The sequence below is a fragment of the Giraffa tippelskirchi genome, chromosome 2 (genome assembly GCF_054371585.1).
Source record: "Giraffa tippelskirchi isolate mGirTip1 chromosome 2, T2T-mGirTip1v1.2.pri, whole genome shotgun sequence".
In the NCBI taxonomy this organism is placed as follows: domain Eukaryota; kingdom Metazoa; phylum Chordata; class Mammalia; order Artiodactyla; family Giraffidae; genus Giraffa; species Giraffa tippelskirchi.
In genome coordinates, this window is record NC_137276.1 from 52,705,093 (window position 1) to 52,719,449 (window position 14,357).

The window sequence follows — 14,357 nt, forward strand, 5'->3', positions numbered from 1 at the left end:
GTAACTTGCCAGAGGTCTCTCAGCACACAGGTGGGAGAAGCAAATTCCATCCTGGCTTGTTTCACTACAGATACTGCCTTTGGTAGAACTTGCAGTTTATTTAGAGAGACAAAACCAATACACCTAAAACAATTAGAGAGAGATACGAAATCAACATTTCAGTTATACGCCAGATTGCAGTGCAGCTTCAAAATGAAAATAGCTTATTGTTTTTCTTCTGATTACAGAAGCAATGTTTCCACTCTGTGAAATAATTCAAACATTACAGGATGGTATTGGGCAAGAGATGAACATTCCCTGCAATCTCATCACTCTACCTAATTCCAGAAATAGCCACTTACAACTGCCCTGTTGTGTCTTAGTCACCCACGTGTGCCATCTCGCAAAATGAAATAAGCATGAAAAAAATTGGATCATACTATATATAATGTTATGTAATCTAATTTTTCTCCCACACAAACCCACAAACCAAGGAACTATTTGAAGGTGAAAATACCCTTATGTTCTTCCCCAACCTTTATAAAGATAAATTCAATTCTTCTAGATAGATAAATGATTTCTTGGCCACTTGATATCCATCTAGCTCTGTCTAGTTCAGGTACAATTGCCTGAGTGTACTAACACAGCTCATCATGTTCTTGTGGGAATCCTCTCATCTCACCGTCCTTACCAAAGGGTCATAGATGGGTCACATGATAGATTAGTTCCACTAGCCCACCTCTTCAGCACATGGCTCCATCCTTTGCCAAGTTATTATCAAGATGTGTGTATGTGTATAGAACAAGTTGGGTTTATTTAGATGCAATTATCTGCAATAAATTCATTGGTTTTTACAATGTGATGAAATTGTACAAATTCATCAGTTGTACAATGTAATAAGCTCTGGCAAATGTAAATGGTGGTATAATCACAATCACACTTCCATTATCCCCAAGTAGCCTTCCTTTTACTTTTCACTTGATACCCTCCCCCCACTCCTGGCCCCAGGCCAACACTGATCTATCTTCTGGACCTATTGGTTTTCAGTTGCTAAATCATGTCTGACTCTTTGCAACCTCATGAACTGCAACACACCAGGCTTCCCTGTCCTTCACTATCTCCTGGAGTTTGCTCAACTCATGTCCACTGAATCGCTGATGCCATCCAACCATCTCAACCTCTGTCGCTCCCTTCTCCGCCTGTTCTCAATCTTTCCCAGCATCAGAGTCTCTTCCAGTGAGTTGGCTCTTTGCATCAGGTGACCAAAGTATTGGTGCTTCAACTTCAGCACCAGTCTCTCCAGTGAATATTCAGGGTTGATTTCCTTTAGGATTGACTGATTGTATCTCCTTGTTGTCCAAGGGACTCTCAAGAGTTTTCTCCAGCACCACAGTTTGAAAGCATCAATTCTTTGATGCTCAAACTTCTTTATGGTCAACTCTCACATCAGTATATTACTACTGAAAAAACCATATCTTTGACTATTGGATCTTTGTTAGCAAAGTGATATCTCTGCTTTTTTAATATGCTGTCTAGGTTTGTCATAGCTTTTCTTTCAAGGAGCAAGCATCTTTTCATTTCATGGCTGCAGTCACTGTCCGCAGTTATCCTGGAGCCCAAGAAAATAGAATCTGTCACTGTTTCCACTTTTTTCCATCTATTTGCCTTGAAGTGATAGGACTGGATGCCAGGACCTATAATAATGCCTTTTCAAGGAAGTCATATAAATGGAATCATAAAGTCTGTGGTTTTTTGTGTCTGAATTCATTCCCTTGGTGTAATGCTTTTGAACTTCATCCATGCTGTTGCCTGTATCATAGTTTCTTTGCTGGGTAGTATTCCATTGTATAAGTATACACTACTTTGTTTATCCACTCATTCACCAGTCACCATGACTGACATGTGAGTGTTTCCACCTTGGGGCTATTATGAATAAAGCCTCTATGAACACCCACATCCTGACCTTTGTGTGTACATATTTTATATTTCCCTTATGGAAATAGGGGTGGAATTGCTGGAAGGTGTGCTCAGTGTACATTTAACTTTATAGGAAATTGCCAAACCGTCTTCCAAGTGGCTGCACTTTTGCATTTCAGATCCTCACCAGCACTCAGTAACATCAGCCTTGATTTTAGCCATTCTTATGTGGTATAGTGGGATGTCATGTGGTCTTGTTTGATATTTCCCTGATGACTCATGATGTTGAGTTTTCATATGCATATAATCCATTCACATATATTCTTTGGAAAATAAGTTCTTTCTCTATTTTTTAAAATTGAGGTGTTTGCCTTTTTGTAATTGACTTGTAACATTTCTTCATGTATACCAGATACAAATCCTATACTAGACATTAATATCTTGTATCTGATATTATCTCATAACTCATGAATGCTCTCTTCTGTTTTTCTTTCTGCACCCAGTGGAGGCTTGCTAGAAAGAGCTAATGAGTGGATGTGGCCGCCCCTGTAGGGTCGCCCTTGAATCTGGGCTTGCAGGGAGCCTCAAATGTCAGGCTGGCCCACACATGCCCTTTAAGAACTTGGTAAAATTTCAGTTTTTTATTTCTTTCTATTCACTCATATAACTATTAATACCACCTCTTTTGTGCCATTTTCTGCCAAAGATGAAATATTTCTTATATCCTGTCTCTCCTTGGAGGAGTTTCTCATCCTTTGAAATTCAGTTTGCCAGATGGTCTTATGACCACAGGGTCCTCAGAGGATTTTTAAAATATAGTTTTGTTGAGATTTCCCTGGTGGTCCAGCAGTTAAGATTCTGAGCTTCTGTACTTCCACTGCAGGGGGCATGGGTTTGATCCCGGGTCGGGGATCCCGAACTAAGATCTCGCATGCCTCACAACGAGGCAAATAAATAAATAAAGTAAGTAACATAAAAATAAATAAAATATCTTTTGTTGATCTGAATGTTTGTTTGATTGTTACGATGAGAGCAATGTCAGCTTGCCGCTTTCTGTATCTTAAGCTGAAATTGGACCACCACCATCCTCCCTGTGGATGTGACGGAAGAATTTTATTGCTGGCACCATTGGAGGTGGTTGGTGTGTGCCCAGTGAGCCCTCTGTGCCTGAGGCTTTCAGAGAGGAGAAGCTAGAGTTTGGGTCTGTTTGGAGCCTCCATCACGAGTGATTTGGGTCAAGGGCATGACTAGATTTCCTTGCCCTCCTCTGTAATACTACCAGGGGAGTATCTTTCTCTGATCCTTGCTAGAGATTTTTTCATGAAGCTCTCATATACAATATTTCTCCAGAGTATTTCATTTTTCTTTCATTTTCTAAGGGCTCTTTCCTTTGGACATTTAGCCCAAGTTCTGCTGGGTCTTGTTTTCAGAAAGTACAACTTTCACCAAATGCTTAATTCCTTCTGCAAATGCTCCTAGGCTGAGAATTTCAGTTATCCTATGTCTCAGAGTGAGAACCCTCCCCTCTCCTTGTACAGCACATCTGGAGCCTCAAGAGTGGTCCTGGCACCTTTCTCCATGGATATATCTGATCTGATGACCCTATCTTGTGGTTCATACTCTACAAGCCTGCCCTTAGTAACCCTGATGCACTGAAATTCCCAAAATAAATTCTCAGAGTAGGCCTTCTTTAGAAACCTTGGCTACACATATCAATATCCTATTTTCAGTTGCTTACAGTATGCTTCTAGGATGCTCTGTGTCTAAGCATATTGTCCTTGCATTTAGCCAAAGTTTAAAGGGTACGTTTCCTGACTGAGATCAGTGCTAGCTGAATCACCCAATCCAGGGTGATGCAAGATGTGGATTCCCCCTTCACCCCACCCCTACCCAAGGCTCTGATTCTTTGAAACACATACCAAATGGTTTTATTTTCTAATAAAAATGGGCTGAGGAATAAAAACTAATAGAGGGGTTATTATTTCAGAAAAGCCCATGTACTGACATGATAATAAACTCAGTATGCCATCATACTGAAGCCTGTATCCCAGCCAAAGATGTCTGCACTCAGTCGATGAGGATACTGCTCAGATGGGGCTCCAGCTATGGCTGTGAGGTCTAATAGGCACAGTCATAAAAACTTCACTTCCTGCTTCTCGTACTCTCTTGAGACACATTTACTACAAAAGTATTGCCTACTCAGTTTGCAAAAATGTGATGATATAGGTTATTGATCTATTGTCTTGTTGGATTTAGCTAAATGAGATTTGGGGTTGGGCTTCCCAGGTGACTCAGCCATAAAGAATATGCCTGCAATGCAAGAGACACAGGTTCAGTCCCTAGGTCGGAAAGATCCCCTGGAGTAGGAAATGGCAACCCACTCTAGTATTCTTGCCTGAAGAATCCCATGGACAAAGATACCTGGTGGGCTACAGTTCATAGGGTCACAAAGAGTCTGACACGGCTGAAACGACTGAGCACGCACACACGCATGAGATATGTGGTTAAGCAAACCTACTTTCCTTCTTCTCTTCCTCCTTCCCTCCCAAAGAATTGGCAAGGCTCAACGTATGAAGCTGGTCATATTCTGGGCTGTAAAGCAGTTGGATTGCCTCTTCTCTCCTTCCTCCTCCCCAGGGAAAGAAACCAACACTTTATAACACTTCTATAACTAGATGACAGACCGTAAAGCCCAATCTTCCAAATGAGGTACGTCTCATTTAGGGTTAATAGTCCTGCATTTAATAAGGCTAGGCCACAAAGTCCCAAACCCCTGTATCTCACAACTCAAATGCTAACATGAAGAACACCCTGATTGACTCAAAGAAATATATTTTCCTGAGACCAATGGTTTATGAAATTTATTCTCCAATTGGCTGATCTCTTGAACAGTTGTTTGTCATCATCAGATTTTGAAACCATATATCTCTTCAAGTGATGATTGCGCTGTAACCTCTGGCTCCGTCCTCGCTTCTGGTTTGGGTAGAGCAGATCTTGGCAACGAATGAAAACCATAGCTGTCTTATCAAATAGTGGCAGTTCTCGTTTTGTTTAACAGTGCTGGAAATTAGTTTTTCAGGCTCTGATCTTGACAGGTCAGCTGGCAAAAGTGGCTGTTTGTGGCCATAAATTCATCGATCCCATAAACAAAATTCCGTCTGCAAAACGCAAGAGGAAAGTCAACATAGATGCACTTATGTACAAATGAAATGGTCTGCAGCTGTATGACTAAGTGTCAGGACTTTTCCGGGTGAAAGATTTTTCTGGCTTCCCATTTATCAAGCCTATCAGCCTCATTTAGCTTTTATTATCTGAAAGTTTTTCTCCAGCTTTCTGAACTGGGAGCCCCAGGTGCCCTCAAGGGGGAGGCAGAACACAGTCTCTCCTAATCTTGATGGGCTGCAAGTTTGGGAATCCACTTACAGGCTTTTATTTTATTTATTTTAAATTTCCACTGCAGTCTTTTAAACAAAAGATTTTGTTTGAAAAGGATGTGACTTTCTGTGTTCTGATCTTACATATCAGGTGCTCAGAGAGATGGCCTCACTCAAAAATGATGAGGGTTTACCACTCTGGTCTTAAGATTTGGGCAAGAGCGCAAGGCTTTGTGGAAATAGGGAGATTCACTCAGCTTAGGGCGCTCGGCTTCAGGCTGATGTGAGGGAATAATAAACTTTCTTGCTTGACTGGAAGGATCCAGGTTCCTGGAACATGGTTACTTTGATGTGTTTGAAGGCAGAATTTTAGTTTCTCTTTGAAGTGTTTTTTCTTTCTTTGTCAGAGTACAGGATGCCTGAAGGCCAGGGAGAGAGAAATCTGTATTGAAAAACAATGAAATAAAAATCTTTAAGCCCTAAATACTTTCAGACAAAAAAACAGGAATAATAATTACAGGTTGGAGGAATTTTTTTTTTTCTCATGTAGTTGCACTTTGATTTAAATGACTTAGCCTTAGGATGGCTTGAGAAGTAACTAACGTGGTTTGGGGCTGCCCTTCTTCCTTAGTGGAGAAAGATTTCCTGTCTGCATGGAGTTGGGTCCTAGGAGGGGCCACTGCCCTGTCTCCAAACCCAGCAGGTTCTTGGGTACCACAGCATCTTGGAAATATCTTAGAATATAAGATGCTGTCCCACAGAACCTTGATGTGTTCCTCCTCTAGGAGATGGGCACCTCAACCATAGCTCCTTGTAGCCAGAGGACTGTTGTATTGAGTTCTGACTCACACCCTGGCCTTGACCTTCTGACAGATAATTTGACTCTGATTGCTTCCTTCCACTCAGCCCTCAATCATACATGTGAGGGCATTTGGCTCATTACCTTTGCTAGTTATTTTTATGGAAATCTTATTTTCCTTTTTTTGTGAAAGGAAAGAAAAACCTGTTAAAAGCCTAGAAAAGCATAAAAAGGTAATCATGGTTATTCATAATTCCACCACTAAGATAAATCCAAATACTGCATTTAAATATACTTCTTCCCACTTTAACCACTGTCTTTAAAAAACACACACAGTTAAGGTCCCATTGTACATACCTTTTTATATCCTGATCCTTTACTTTGTTATTATGGATTTTTAACCTACTGCTTTTTTTAAAGTTTTTATAATTTTATTTATTTATTTTTATTTTTATCTGAGATGAGTCTTAGTCACTGTGCAGGCTTTTCTCTAGTTGTGCAGAGAGGGGGCTACTCTCTAGTTATAGGACTAGCTGCTCTCAGCATGTAGGATCTTCCCAGATCAGGGATTGAACCCATGTCCCCTGCATTAGCAGGCAAATTCTTTACCACTGAGCCACCAGGGAAGCCCCAATTTTTAATGTATTATTTTAAAATCATTTTCTCCTTTGAGTAGCTCTTCAACATGGTAGGCAGAAAGGCATTTTTATTCCATTTTATGGATAAGAAAATGGAATTTCGATGAAGATAAATTTATTCAAAAATATTTATTGCCTCTTGTGATTTAGTACTATGCTGTAAAATGTGCTGAGGTCACTAAGGTAAGTGGTGGAAACATACCTAGAACATAGATCTATTGGCTCCTAAATATATGCTAACTTAATACCTCCAAGTTCCCAAAATCTATACTAGTAATAGGGAGTTGATCTTCTAGAGGAGAATGGCATTCAGGCAAGGTTAGAAACTCTAGAGATTGGAATAAGCAAGGCAAGGTCCAATTCAAGAGCCTGAGCCTCTAGAGACAGTTTATGAAGACAGGGTTTTGATCCCAGGGAATAAGATAAAAAACCCAAATAGCACATCAGGATCACAGACTTAGGTCCAGAGAGGAAGGTCATTTCTACTGCAGCTCTGTATCAATGGTGGACATTTGAGCTAAATATTTCATTAGTTATGAGGCCCAGGCATTAAAGAATCTACCTGTAATGCAGCAGACCCAAGTTTGATCCCTGGGTCAGGAAGACCCCCTGGAGAAGTGAATGGCACCCCACTCCAGTATTCTTGCCTGGAGAATCCAATGGGCAGAGGAGCCTAGCAGGCTACAGTCCATAGAGTCACAAAGAGTCAGACATGACTTGGTGACTAAATAACAACAACTTTTCTTTAGTTTTATCTCTTTGTAAGTGGAGATTTGTAGAGGTTTCCTAATAACTTAATTGAGCCAAAATAGATCTTCCCTGGTGGCTCAGACAGTAAAGAATCCTCCTGCAATGTGAGAGACCTGGGTTCGATCCCTAGGTTGGAAAATCCCCTGGAGAAGGAAATGGCAACCCACTCCACTATTCTTGCCTGGAGAATTCCATGGACAGAGGAGGCTGGTGGGCTATAGTCAATGGGGTCTCAAAGAGTCAGACACGACTAAGGGACTAACACTGTGAGGAAATGTATGATGATATTAAAGTAACACCTTAACTGCAAGGGAAACTGGATGTGGGGTTTATGGACAGTCTCTGCACAATCTCTTTGACTTTTTTTGTGAATCTAAAAATACTATAGTTGAAAGCTTTTCTTTTTTATTTTTTTAGAAAATTGAGAGAATTCCCTGGTGGCCCAGTGATTAGGGATCTGTGCTTACATTGCAGGGGGTACAGGTTCAATAGCTGGTTGGGGAATTAAAATCCTGCTTGCCACTCGGCCAAAAGGAAAAAGAAAGAAATTGAGTAAGAGTGTAACAGATCCAGTTGAAGAGAAGTGGCATTCCAGGCAGAAGGAACTGGAATGTGAAGAGGAGGGAACACCATATGCATGAGAAAGATGAGGGACTTGGTAAAGTTGGAATGTGCTGGAGCTGACTGTCAGGATTAGGGAAAGACAGATGAAGTCTGGCTGATCAATGCCAAGCAGAGCCTCATTCCAGGTGCTCGTCCAAGCCAGAGCAGCAAAAGGTGGAGATGCCCCTTCACTAGTGCTGAGAAGTTGGGCAGCAGGTGTCAGGAATTCAAGTCCTGGTGCAGAGAAGAATATCCAGTCCCTGGAACTGACATGTCATTATTGCTTCCATCGTAACTCTGTAGATCATCAGGGAGTAAAGGGGACCTTCATCATACCACCCAATCCAGGGAATGCAACAGACCACACAGGGTTAAGCAGCCCTAATGCCTGGGCTAAACAATTCTGGGGATGAGATGCAGGCTGCCCAAATCCACACCATGAGTCCCATAAGTCCAGTATCACAGGTTCCAAAGAATGTAAGGGTCAACACTTTGACTCTGTTTGTCTGAGTTTGTCTTTTCACTTTGACCAGCATTTGCATCCAGCTGCAGGAGCTGATCCTGAGTCCCAGGGCTACTTCCTGAGACTCAATGGAGAGATAGTCACGAGGTTCCCTTTCCACTATACCAGTTTCCAGAGTGTGACATCTTTGATGTCTTTGCAGAGGGCTTAGTGATAGATCTTAACTTTGCTCTTCACTGAAATGCCCCACAATTGAATTAGTGGTGACTGTGGGGAGATCCTCAGAGTATATGGCCATGCTCTAACTAAATGATCCTCATCACTGCCAGGCATCCTATTATTTAGGGTGAAATGAGTCTTAGCTGGTATCATATCCAAAGTGACAGCAAGAGTTTCTAGGTTCCTTTAAACTGGTTCTAGAATCGCATAGCTCATTCTGATGTCTCTGCTGTAGCCCTCAGTTTTCTAGTATCTTTCAGGCAGAACGACCCCACAGATTCTGAAATGGTGGTCTCATAATCAAGGCTCAGTGTGCCCTAACCTTGCCGAAGATATCAGGGCTATGAGAAATGCTGAGAGAGTAGAAGTGTCCTTAAATGATGCTATTGGTGCCTCCTTTAGGGAACCTGGTGACACTTTTCCACAGAGGGGTAATTCTTTTTGCTCAGCCTAACTAGGTGTCTTGTGGATTTTCTCTGATGAAGAGTAAGATGCTGTCTGTGACAATCTGAATTTTAACCCCTTGCTACTGAACTGATGGTCCATGGATCAGCAGCACCAGCACCTGGGAGCTTGTTAGACAGGAATAATCTCAGGTCCCAGGATCAGAATGTGCATGCAAAATTCCTGAGTGATTTGTCTGCGTATTACAGTTTGAAGATCACTGCTTTCATCTATAGCAGTGGTTCACAATCCAGGCTGTGCCTTAAAATCTTCTGGGAGCTAAACGATCCATATCCAATCCACTACTGACCAATTACATCAGAATCTCTATGGGTGGGACCCAGGCTTTAGGATGTTTTAAAAGCCCTCTTAAGATATTCTAATGTGCAGCTAAGTCAGAGCCTCAGTGACCTGGAAGAGTAGAGGTTTTCAACCAGGATCACTGGGAAAGCATTCACCTTTCTCATGCCCAAGCACTAAGATCCTGGTTATATTGGCTCTAGATGGGGCCAATATCTATATTTTTACATCTCACCAATTAATGATTGAGAATAACTGATCAGACAAACGGTTTATCATTGTTGCTCAGGCCCTGCAGGGATGCAGGGAAGGTAAGCAGTCTCTAGGGCATCTGTGTCTGCAGGTGTTTCTGAGCCAGGATAGCGTCTCCTTGACCATCTTAAGGTACCTGACAGAGATGGGATGCATCTATTAGATCCTGCAGGCTTGGGAGGATGTGGCAGACTCAAGGCATGTGTATTCTTGACTACCTATCAGGGAAAATTATGGAGTTTGCACTGCGGTAAAACATTGAGCTCTTGGTCCTGCTTGCATTTGGCATCAGGGTGCAACACAAGCTGTAAACCTGGGTCTTTGTTACTTGCTTCACTGTTAAACTTCATTCATCTTGCCCTGGTGAAGCAACTGATCTCAAGGACCACTGGCCTGGGCAAGTCAAAGGAGCATTAAAGAAAGAGGGCACTTTGTGGGAGGCACGATGATATGGCGTCAGTGGGTGGACAGAATAAAATTGGACATAAATGTTTATTCTGTAAACAAGTTCCTACAAATTGGTTTCATTTCAAGCATGTGTTAAGTCTTCAAGATCCAGGTGAGCTGATGGAGGAGGTGGAGCTCTATCTGTCACAGCTTTATTCTTTCTAGGGTTGTGAGATGGCTCTGGGTCTCTGGGAAACTTCTGGGGCTTCTGTATATGTATAGCTATATAGTATATGTATAGCTATGTATAGCTGTCTGACTCAGGAGCCCACTTTAGCAGTTGATTCCTAAGGTCTGCACAGGTGCCCATCTGTCCCTCACATTCCCTTTTTCCTTCACAGCTGGCGACGTGGGACTCGGAGAAGGGCCTGAATGGCAGCCTGCAGGAAAGGCCTATGGGCAGCCGCCTCCAAGGACTGACTCTCAAAGTGGTGACTGTCTTGGTAGGATCCTGGGCATATGGGGGAGTTCTGTCATTCAGGCTTTGAGTCAGGGGCTTCTCTCTGTTTGGCTTAATGCTGAGTTTGGAGACAAGGGGATCTTGAGTAGTGGCTTGAGCTTTCATAGGCTTTTCACTCAAAGAATTTTGTGAATAGTGAAGGAAGAGTAAGATTGGAGATTCTGCTCCAGGGCCTCTGAGACCCTCCATGGCAGGTCACTGGGCTGCTCTAGAGAAGGACCACTCATCCAGAACCAGGGCTGAACCCCAGAGCAGGGATAACAGCTCTACTTGTTTTTGGATGTAGGATCTTGACCTACTGGTTGTCCTTAGGAGATTTTTGCTGCTTGCTAGAGTCCCCAGAAAGATGTTGGGAAGACATCCTTCTAGAATCCAACACCATTGATAGGCCCATGTGATACAAAGTTTACAATGAAGACCATTTGTTGCAATTACTCTCAGGGTTGTCTTGGAACCACAGACTTTTACATCTTTCAGTTACCTTAGCAGCATCTTTCTTCCCATTTCTTTCTTCAATTTTTTAGAACTGGAGGAGACATTTTAGATTCATCTCTTATTAGCTGGGAAGACAGGCACTGACATTCCTGCAGCCCCCATATGTACACCATGAATAAGCATTATACCTTATCTCACTGCCCCCACACCAAATTAAATAAATGAAGTGTAGTCTCTGGGGCTGTTGCCATAAGGCCCCTTTTTTTTTTTCAGTTTCACAGGATTATGGTGGGGAAGGCTGAAGTGTTTTCCAGATGACCATGTGCCCTACAGGAGCACATGTGACACGGAACAAAATGTGTTAACGTACTCATGGCTTGACTTTGGACTTTTGGACAGTGAGGTTTAATCTGCCGTGCGGTATGACCTTGTCTTGTGACTCAGCATCCATTTTTCTAGTCCAGTCCGATAGATGTAATAGTATTCTCTCAACTCAGTTCACAGACCTCTATTGTCATTTATTATCCCAGATGAGAGGTATTCACATTTCTTATGTGTGTCCGAAAGAATTACAGCATTTCCGAAGGACAGAGTCCTGAATGTCACTAACAGAGGCATGAAAACAAGCCATGTTATCCTAGGAGAATGGGATGCTAAGCTGAGTCTGAAATGACAGAGAACAAATAAATCTGTTCCTCCATCAGTATGCTGGTTGGAGGGATTTTCGTGTGCCTTGTATCCGGAGTGTCAATAAACCACTTTAGAAAAGGTCAGAGAGGTTCAGCCTCCAGGCCTAAATTGGGTAAATATGGTGCATGTGTCCACAAATGTTCTGAAATTATGGTTCATCAGATTGGTCTCTCCAATAAGATCCTGGAAAGATGTGTGTTAATGAACCGGTGATTTAGTTGAAGAACATTCATTCTGTTGTCCTCAGGAAGAGCCTTTTGTGATGGTGGCTGAGAACATTCTTGGACAGCCCAAACGCTACAAAGGGTTCTCCATCGATGTCCTGGATGCACTGGCCAAGGCTCTGGGCTTCAAATACGAGATTTACCAGGCCCCCGATGGCAGGTACGGTCACCAGCTCCATAACACCTCCTGGAACGGAATGATCGGGGAGCTCATCAGCAAGGTAGGTCCCAAGAGCAGATCCATGGGGAGGGGCCCCCTAGTCTGCCTCTGGGGTGATGTCTTAATTGGTCCCATTATGAAGTTGGAACCTCAGGACCAGCTAGACAGATCATAGTTATCCTTCTCCACACAGTAAGGATCTCTTTTCCTCCACCCTCACCCTCCTCCCTGCTGTACTCATTCTTACTTTTATTTTCTAATTCCCAGGCACTCTGGATTTTCCTTCTATGTCCATTGCTATCACTCCTTTGAAACACCCATTGTGCCTGTTCTATAATCCACCCTTCATGAAATCCACCCCCATATTTGAGCTGCAATAGGAACCCAGTTCTCATGGGGACAGGGGTGGGGGAGACTGGTGCATGCTTATTCTCTTCTTCATGGCCCACAGAAGTGGGTGGGTGTGTCTTGTGTGTGTCCACATGCATGTATGTGTGTGAATGAGTGTATAGGTGTGTCTGCGTTGCTATGGATAAGTGAAATTGCATTCCCCAGTGCCTCAGATTAATTTCAAATCTTTACTCTTCCTCTTTACTGTAGAACCTGGGTCCCCATGGCATGAGGCCAATTCACTGTGTCCCCATCCTTTCCCCTGCCATCCTGTGACCTCTAGGTTATTTACTGACAGCCATTTACATTGGTGGATCTGCTCAAGCCCTCCCTCACCATCAATCTTGACATTTCTGACATCCCTACAGATAACCCTGGGCTTCCAGTGCTTTGACCGCTCATCTCCAGTGACCTTGGAGTACCTGTCCCCGTGCATCGTGTTAGCATCTTACATGTTGCTGTCACTGTCCCACTCCATGACTACAACTTGTCATCCTTCTGACTCTGGCATTTTATCTTAAAACACAAGTCCTTTCCTTTATAAACCCATAAAAGCAGATAGGATACCTGTGTTCTCTCCAGTTTCTCCTAAGCTGTCAATTTTTTCCAGTAGCATGCATTCTAATCCTGTTAATGACAAGAAATTGCTCATTAAATCAACTTAATACAAAAAAAGAAAGCAAAAACAAAAGCCAAACCCATAACAACATTATTGTGAAATAATTTATATATAATCCACACCCATTTCAGAAGTATCATTCATGGTTTCTAGGAAATTTAGTGAGCTGTGCAACATCACCGTGTCTAATTTTGCAATACTTCCATCACCCCAATGAGATTCGTCATACTAATTTATAATTAATCCCATTCCAACCCCATCCCTAGGCAACCCTTAATCTACTTTCTAAGTCTATAGATTTGCTTTTGCAAATATGTACTGTAAAAGCAGTCATACCATACCCGTCTTATGTGTCTGACCCTTTTCACTTGGCACATGTATTTGAGGTTCGCTCTTCTCTGAGATTTCTGTGCCTTTCTGATATGGCATCCTTTCCCGCCCGGCATGCCCTCTGTGGTTGTCCAGATAAACCCCTGTTCCCTTCATCTTTTGTGATTCTCTTAAATTATTCTTGATTTCTTGTTACATTGAAACCCTGACTTGGTTCTATTACCTACCTTCTGACTCTGACATCCAGGTTGCTGTATGCAATTAGAGGAGAAAACCGCAAGTTTGTCCAGATGGATGCATAAACAATGTGTGGCCTTCCACCTCAGCTGGGCCTTCAAGACAGCCCCATTTCCTTAACGTGGCCTTTATTGGGTCCCTTGGCAACATTCCTTAGAAACTGTTGCAAAACTTTATCTTTCTCCTCAAGCAACCTAATAATCTCCTATCTTAAACTAGAAAAAAGAAGTGCTCCTCTATTAAGGAAAAAAATGAAGACATCTGGACATGAGATTCTACTTCAACTTCCTATAAAGATCACATCTGCAGACATGTGCTCTCACCTCCAGTTTCAGAGTGGGGAGTGTTTTTCCTCCTATTATAGCTCACCCCTCACTGGTGGCACCGGTCACCTCCCTTGTGCTTTCCCTGGACCTGGTTTCATACATTAGTTTCCCTCCATCCTATGTTGTTAACCTATCCTGTCCCCTAGATTTTCTTCTCAGTCCTTAAATATTCTCCAAACATAAACAAAACAAAAAAACAAAAACAAAAAAAAAAACCTCCCTGGATCTTGGGCTTCTGAGAAGAGAAGCAAGAATGAGAGATGCACATATGGCAAGTTTGAGAGCTGACACGGTCACCTCC

General features: G+C 42.5%; 1 protein-coding gene across 3 annotated transcripts in view; it reads left to right on the forward strand.

The window, feature by feature from the left end:
* Positions 1–14,357, forward strand: part of GRID1 (glutamate ionotropic receptor delta type subunit 1) — a 677,264-nt gene that overhangs the window by 542,977 nt on the left and 119,930 nt on the right. For all 3 annotated transcript variants that reach the window (XM_081563134.1, XM_081563129.1, XM_081563135.1), the window contains exons 9-10: positions 10,527–10,628; positions 12,018–12,215. In XM_081563134.1, coding sequence (XP_081419260.1) covers positions 10,527–10,628; positions 12,018–12,215 — 300 coding nt within the window. The remainder of the gene's footprint in view (positions 1–10,526; positions 10,629–12,017; positions 12,216–14,357) is intronic.